At 35.5% G+C, this 8,419-nt stretch overlaps 1 protein-coding gene across 7 annotated transcripts in view; it reads right to left on the bottom strand.

The window, feature by feature from the left end:
• PDS5A (PDS5 cohesin associated factor A) overlaps positions 1-8,419 on the bottom strand; it is a 107,286-nt gene that overhangs the window by 51,454 nt on the left and 47,413 nt on the right. For 6 of the 7 annotated variants that reach the window (XM_005877451.2, XM_014548697.1, XM_014548699.1 and 3 more), the window contains exons 11-15: positions 6,247-6,398; positions 4,565-4,678; positions 2,964-3,045; positions 1,439-1,487; positions 874-1,013 (exon numbers count right to left, since the gene is read on the bottom strand). In XM_005877451.2, the coding sequence (XP_005877513.1) occupies positions 874-1,013; positions 1,439-1,487; positions 2,964-3,045; positions 4,565-4,678; positions 6,247-6,398 (537 nt within the window). The remainder of the gene's footprint in view (positions 1-873; positions 1,014-1,438; positions 1,488-2,963; positions 3,046-4,564; positions 4,679-6,246; positions 6,399-8,419) is intronic. The other variant, XM_014548698.1, reaches the window with a different exon arrangement.

Raw genomic sequence — 8,419 nt, forward strand, 5'->3', positions numbered from 1 at the left:
GCCGCCATCTTGGCTGGCAGTTAATTTGCATAAGGATATGCTGATTAGCCAATGGGAAGGGTAGCGGAGGTACGGCTAATTACCATGTTTCTCTTTTATTAGATAGGAGGACTAGAGGCCCGATGCACGAAATTTGTGCATGGTGCGTGGCCCTCACAGCCACAGTGGCTTGCCTTGGCCCTCCCAGCCCTGGCTTCGTCTGTAGGTCATCTGGAAGGACGTCTGGAAGGTCATTTGACTATTAGATCTAATATTATGCTATCTATTTATATATAAATAAATATGCCAAATCTTCTAACAACCCTATGAAGGAGTTAAAATTTAGAGATGAGAAAAATGAGGCTTGCCTGGCCAGCATGGCTCATAAAATGCTAAATAAATGAATGAATAAAGTTTTCAATGATACTGATTTTCTATAAAATAAAAGAGTCCAAGAATAGAATGAAGACAAAAGCCTAAATAGTAATTACCATATCTATAAATACATATACAGCAATGTAACTATTGCTGATTTCTTGACAAGGGCTATCTCCTTGCTAATATATGGTAGAAGAAAATGTATACACAAACAAGCATTTAGAAAATTCTTATTCACTTAATGAATGTCTACTAAATACAAAGCATTTTATCTTGCTCAGTTCCTAGGACCAATCTCCCTGGCTTAGTTCTCTAATGTTTTTCCTGGAATTTTGGCTGAAGAGTGATAAGTAAAGAGAACTAAGTTGACCATGGATATATTCCCTAGGTAAGCCAGAGCTCACAATACTGGTAAATTCACACAACTAAAATAATCTCTGTAAAGTAGATTTTAATAAAATATAAATTTCTATAAGCAAAGTTAGAAGAACAAATGTAAAGGTATAATTTACTAACCACACAAACATCTGCCTGTTTACATGAACAGGTTGGGCTGATTAATAACTCCAATTGAGACCGCAGTTTTTCATCATCACCGAGAACCTGGTTAAATTTCTTCACAAAATCTTGTGCTTTCCCAGGGTCAGGCAAATTCTCTATAAAATTAAAAGAGCATCAATAATACATTAAAAGAAGCTACTCTACTAAGCTAAAAGAAAGTTGTCTTAAAAATAAAATAATGCTGAGTGCCCTCGGGTGTGGCTTAGTGGTTGAGCATCAACCCAGGAACTAACTGGTTCCATTCCCGGTCTGGGCGCATTCCCAGGTTTCAGGCTCGATCCCTAGTGGGGGGCATGCCGGAGGCAACCAATTGATGAAGTTTCTCTCCCATCAATGTTTCTATATCTCTATCCCTCTATCTCTTGAGCTAGCAAGAGAATATCAGCCTCACTGGGACTTCGAAATAAAACTACTAAGGAAAGGATCATTTTCCCTTATTTAAATTGATAGTCCCATTGGGAAAATTATTTGTCTGTTTTGATGTTTATTATATATCTACAGAGTAAATAAACATACTCACTTGCTATGGTCATCAGTTTTCCAAACATGGCAGAACAGTTAGTCTCTGACTGAAATTTAAAACAAAAACAAAAGAAGTGATATGTGCTACTAAATTTCTGGGAAAAAAAATCTATGTTCAGGATTATATTTTTTAAGTTAAAAATATTACCATATCTAGTTATTATCATATCTACACCCTAAGTTGATAATAAAAAATTGTGTACTAGCAACAATTATTAAGTTAGGACAAAAAGAAGGAAAGGAGATGTCAGCAGTAACAGGTATTTAAAAATTTAGAGTATATAATTTTCATACAGAAATTATCTTGCCAGAAGATTGAACAGGATAACTTTGATAAAAAGCAATTATATGGAAATTACTATGAAACCATACACCAAAGAAAATAAACTAATAATGTGAAGACTAGAAATGTTTTCCTCCTGAATAGAATTCTATTAGCTTTTGTGTGGCCTTACATAAATAACCTCAGAATATCACCTCCCTCCAAAATGTGCTCCCCTTTCCTCCATTACAAAAAAGATGACTTAAATTTGTATGAAATTTGAGTAATTTGTATCAGAAATTGGTAAACTATGGTTCCATGGACCACCTGTTTTTGTTAAACTTTTGCTGGAACACAATCATGACCATTTATTTACATATTGTCTAAAACTGTTTTTGCACTACAAAGGGAGAGTTGAGAGTTCACCACAGAGTGTATAGTTGGCAAAGCCCAAATTTTACAACCTAGTCATTTACAAAAAAAGTCTGTCACCTCTTGCTTTAGTGTCCATGAACCCTTGAAAGGTTTCAGTCTATGGTTCCCTGATTAATAACATGTATTCTAGCCCGGCTGGTGCTGCTCAGTGGTTGAGCGTCGACCTATGAACCAGGTCATGGTTCAATTCCAGGTCAGGGGACATGCCTGGGTTGAGGGGCATGCAGGAGGCAGCCAATCAATGATTCTCTCTCATTACTGACATTTCTATCTCTCTCCCTTTCCCGTCCTCTCTGAAATAAATTTAAAAAAATATAATTTAAAAAAAGAACATGTATTCTAACAAACACATTTAGAAGTATATTAAGAGATCATTAAATTTCTTTACTCCATCTTCCAGAAAATGTTGGACAGAATTTCTTTTGTTAATTTGAATTTGGCATATTTATAGGATTGATACCTGATTTGACACTGACTCTCCACTGAAGGACCAGAAAACATGGAGTAAAAAATATTATTACTTCTAATATAATTTTATCTTGAGGTTTAATTTTAATTATTTGAATTTTGAAAAATTATGCATAATATATTAGTGTCTAAATACTTGATAAATGAGAAAACACGATTTCTTTCCTTGTGGTGGAAAATAAAATTTTGTTATACTAATGTGTAATGGAAATTTTGCTTGGATAACTACAGAAATTATGTTTAACTGACATTTGGTAAACAGAACAATTTAGATACTTCCTATTTGCTTCATTATATATAACTACAGAAAATCTGGATAATGACTATAACAATGAATTTAAACAAATCATGAACTTACTGTAGGCTGCTTGTGCAAATCCAAGAGTTCTCGTACATGACTTCTAAGCATGTTCTGACATTTCCACATTTCATTGAGAGCTCTGAAAATAAAGTTATAAATATGAAAAAAGTGCATAATGTAACAATACTGGTGTTTAATTTCATTACTTTTCTTGTTGCATGATGTAGATTCATCATTCTTCTACATTTACCTAATATTTTAAGCACCAGAAAATGCAATTATTAGTATTAAGATAGTTTAATGTAAAATGATAAATATAAGGTTTCTTATGAGAGAAAATATAGAAAGATAAACAGCATCTGACAGGTAAATGAAGGAATTGAAAGACATTCTAAACAGAGATAGCTAGAATGTTTTGGTATAGAGAAAGATAAAATGTTATCAAAATGCATGGCATATACTACAGAAAAGGATGAGATTATGAAGGCCTTTTTATGCCAGGCTAAGGGGATATGCATAAAGGTCAGTAGACTATTTCAAAATATGAATTTCTCAGAAATGATGTAGATCCAAGATGCCACATTTAAAATGGAGTGTGTTTATTCAGAATTCTTTTCTCTCAACGAAGCAAATTTTCTTCTCTCATAAACCCACTCCATAATTCCAGGTGCCCAGAGGACCTCAGAAATTAGTCTAACTCTAAGTATTCTTTGCCAAATATTCTGAAATATAAACAGAGACCAAACTTTAGTTCAGGGGTTTACTATCTAGATAATTAGGATCCACTTGCAAATCTTTTAAAAAAGATAATGCCTCCTAACATGATACAATGGTACCTCTGTGGAATTTCTGCTGAAAAACTATAATCTCAATCTAATAAATACCAGGTGAACCCAAATTGAGGGAACAATCTACAAAATAAGTGGCATGCTCAATGTTCTTCCAAAAACCATCAAAGTCATAAAAGACAAAAAAGACCAAGGAAATCGTTCCACATTAAGAGACTAGAGATATGACAACCAAATATGCAATGTGTAAACCTACAATGAGAAAATAAATATCTATAAAGAATGTTACTTGGACAATGGAGGAAATCTGAATGAATATATATTGGATTAGAAAATAATAGTGTATCAATGTTAAACCTCTTGATTTTGATAAGGGTACTCTGTTTACATAAAAGAATATCCTTGTTCTTAGGGGATATAGACTGAAGTATTCAGTGATGAAGAAATCCAATGTCTTCAAATTATTCCAAATGGTTCAGAAGAAATATGTATACAGACATTCTACATAGAGGTGATTTGGATATACTTGCCTGACAAAGAACTAGTCTGAGGTTTAGTGTGGTAAAGCTCCAACAGTGTGATTTACACCTCAGTCAAGAGGTAGACAATAGGTAATTTTGACATGGGGACTTAATTGAATCCCCAAAACGATATTACTGATTCAGTTGCCAAATATGCCTATGCATATAGGCATATTCTTGCTTTTGACTAAGTCTGAACTTATAAATAATTTTCTCTGTATATATTTATCTGAGGTTCTTGATTCAACCAGAAGCAATAACCCCATCACGAACAATTAATTAGATCAGATAAAGTAATTTTATAAAATTTTCAGAAAGTAATCCAAACAATCATTAAAAAGTAACTTACTTGACAGCATTTGGATCCAAACTAGCATATAAATAATACAAGCATTTCATTCTCTCTTCCGTTTCCAGATTGTGGGGAACAAGATACTGAGCAAAGATTTTTTCTACCAGCAGCCTATGAAACAAAATAAACCCCCAATAACACAATTATTCTACTTTTTAGAGATTTTTATCTATAGTCTATGAAACAAACGAAAAACTTCCCAGATAACACTGTTCTGTTTTTTAAAAATAGCCATTTTGTGTTAGAACCACATCCTGCAAAGATAACATGCCAAGGGTAGTATGAATATGTGTAAATACAATGAAAATGATCAGTATGTGACCAGTTCTTTTCCCTGGAGATAGTTTTATTTTTTAAATATTTATAGCTATGCTAGCTATTTGTGACTTTAATTTCTAATTTGTCAGTATGAAATAGGTGTTCTAAAAGGGCTGTATGTCATTCCTAAACACAGGGTGCTAAGGTACTAAGTCACCTATTCTTCCAATGGTCTGGAGCTATAACAAATGACTTAATACTAATATATAAAGCTATGATCTCAAGAATAGCTAATTCTAAAACAAAACAACCTACCAAAACCCCACATTAATTTCCTTTGATTACAGTTCAGCTCCTTTCACATGTTGTCATTAAAAAAAAAAAAAATCAGGGAGTTCTACCTTCATACTACTTCCTGAAAATTTAGCTTTTCCTGTGTACAGTTGATATCTCTTCTTTCCATGATCTTGCTAAGCTTATATTTATTATTCAATATCATTGGAATAAGATAATACAAGGGCTCTTCATTAATCAATAAAATACATATCCAGTGATACAAAGTAGTCAATTTAATTCAATAACACATTACCAAGTATTTTACAAAAACCAAAATCATTATTACAATCCAATATAAAATAATAAGTAACATTCAAACAATGAAAATGACAAAAGGCCTCATCACATGAAAAAAATTATAACTACTATGTATGTGGGACGAATGTTAACCAGACTTACTGTGGCAATCATTTCTCAATATATACAAAGATGGAACCACTATATTGTATATAATTATGTCAATTATACCGCAATAAAAAAATAACACAGTAATACCTCTATTGGTACTTACGGTGTTGTAAAAAGGAAAAATAATAATTAATAATTATTAAATAGTGCTGTATTGCCAGGCATAGAGCTAGTGGGCTTTACATTCATTATTTTATTTACTCCACATGACAATTCTTTAAGGAAGGCTTTATTATTCCTTTTTAGATAAAACTGAAGTGGCATAGAAGTTGTCAGTTGTGCAATAGCACACACCCATTAAAGGGCAGAATGAACATTTGGTCTCTAGTCTGACTCCAAAGCCTATGCCTATTTCACTATTATTATGCTATCTTACAATCTTGGCTAGAGTCTTATACAAACACTAGAGGCCTGGTGCACAAATTTGTGCATGGGTGGGGCCAGGCCGGCTGGGAGGAGGGGCTGCGGGCAGTTGGCCAGCTGGCCCTACCCCCTGGTCAAACTTCCAGTCAAGGGGACAATTTGCATATTAGCTTTTTATTATATGGGCTAGCATGCACAAATATATGGAAAATAGTTTCTAAACTTAGAAGTTATTAAAAAATTAAATAGAATTTGTATTTTTTAGAAATTAAAAGCACCTTTATATTCAACCATTCTAGCAACATATTACTCACTTGTCATCGATGCTATTCTGATAATAAATATGCAAAAGTTTGTCTTTTATCCAGCTGACTTTCTCTGCAGCTTCCTTTCCTGCTTCACCATGAAGACAGTATTTCTTATAAAGCTGAGCCAAACCCATCATAGCTTCTTTTCTTACTCGCCACTAGAAAGTATAAAGTTTATTGAATGAGCTAGATACCAAACTTTAGTTTACCAATCTGAAAAAATTGCCAATTCTTTACTAGGTTGTACCATTAGACTTATGTGTACAAAAACAGCACAATATTTTTCATAAGAGGCAGACAAACTGTTTAACCAACAATTTTGAATATGCTCTGACTTAAAAATCAGGCTACTTTAGAAATTATCCAATGCCCTGACCGGTTTGGCTCAGTGGATAGAGCATCAGCCTGTGGACTGAAAGGTCCCAGGTTCGATTCTGGCCAAGGGCATGTACCTTGCTTGCGGGCACATCCCCAGTAGGAGGTGTGCAAAAGGCAGCTGATCAATGTTTCTCTCTCATCGATGTTTCTAATTCTCCTCTCTGTTCTTCCTCTCAAAAAATCAATGAAATATATTTTTTTTTAAAAAGAAATTATCCAATGCAAATTCTGCTAAATCATCTGCCAACTTATTTTCCTCAAAGCCAAGCAATTGTAAATCTTAAAAAGATTTCATTCAATTCTGTCTAAAAAAAAATTTGGCCAAGTTTTAGAAGCAATTAAAGGGTAAAAATAGCCCTAACCGGTTTGGCTCAGTGGATAGAGCGTCGGCCTGTGGACTGAAGGGTCCCAGGTTCGATTCTGGTCAAGGGCATGTACCTTGGTTGCAGGCACATCCCCAGTAGGGGGTGTGCAGGAGGCAGCTGATCGATGTTTCTCTCTCATCGATGTTTCTAGCTCTCTATCTCTCTCCCTTCCTCTCTGTAAAAAATCAATAAAATATATTTTTTAAAAAAGGGTAAAAATATATGAAATGCATTCTGTACACAAAAAAGAATGGTTTGTCCTAGTTACATCCCATTTGATGTTAGCTCAGAACAAGAGCAAAATTTAATACCAAGATCCTGGAATTACTAAGTTGGAAAGGACCTTGGAGAGCTTCTTAGGTGAACTTCCCTACCTTAGAGATTACGAGGGCAAATGATTTACCTAGCCACATCCTAGTCAGTGAAAAACTCTGTGGGACTTCTAGAGTTTGGGATGGTTTACTAGTTGGAAATAAAGGTAGTTGGAGGAGGGTGGACAGAAAAGGAGACTATAAAAACATAGTTAGAACCATGATAGTAAAATGTAATAAAGCAATAACCAAAAAATATATTTGTCTCAATAACAAATCAGAGAATGCTATCCTTAGTTTAAATTTAAACTCCCTAATAAAATTTGTGTAGTGGACGGAATGAAACTTTGTTCCCATACAACAGGTAATAGATGGTTTGTAACATTTGTTACACAAAACCAAATAATTTTAGCAGTAAAACCTAAGATTAAGTCCTGTCCTTACATTTTATAGAGAAAACAAATTTCAGAAAGGCTATACCCAAGGCCATCTAATTTATTACATCTAAAATATCCAGGAGAAAAACCAAGATGGCGGCATAGGTAAACACTGGAGTTTGCTGCCTCGAACAACCACTTCAAAAATACAACTAAAAGACGGAACGGACATCATCCAGAACCACAGGAAGGCTGGCTGAGTGGAAATCCTACAACTAGAAGGAAAGAAAAACCATACCGAGATTGAGAGGAGGCGCAGTGCGGAGGTGAAATACTAAGGTGCGGAGGTTGCATACGGAGCGGGCTGGAGGCTGAGGGCTCGGTTGTCGTTTTCAATCAGGAGGGAGTCTCAGGCTCTGAGCTCCAGTTCCGGGCGAGTCTCTAGGGACCCAGACTCATACGGGAGAAGCGGGACTGTCTGGCATTGGTCGGAACTCGAGGGCAGCTTTCTCTCCGAGGGGCTTGCAGCGATTACCGGGACATTGAGAAGCAAACCTCTGAGGGCAGGACTCAGAGGAGCCATAACTGCTAGCCCCGCCCTGTTGATCCCATGGTACCCGCCCCGCCCAGGCCCTGAAGGGAGGCTTTTGCTGAATAGCCGCAGGCAAAGGCTAGATTAGCACCTCCCTAGAGATCCAGGAGCCAGGAAGCCCAGAGGTCAGAGTGGGACCATCCAGTTTGCAGCTCC

The sequence above is a fragment of the Myotis brandtii genome, unplaced genomic scaffold, assembly GCF_000412655.1.
Source record: "Myotis brandtii unplaced genomic scaffold, ASM41265v1 scaffold520, whole genome shotgun sequence".
In the NCBI taxonomy this organism is placed as follows: domain Eukaryota; kingdom Metazoa; phylum Chordata; class Mammalia; order Chiroptera; family Vespertilionidae; genus Myotis; species Myotis brandtii.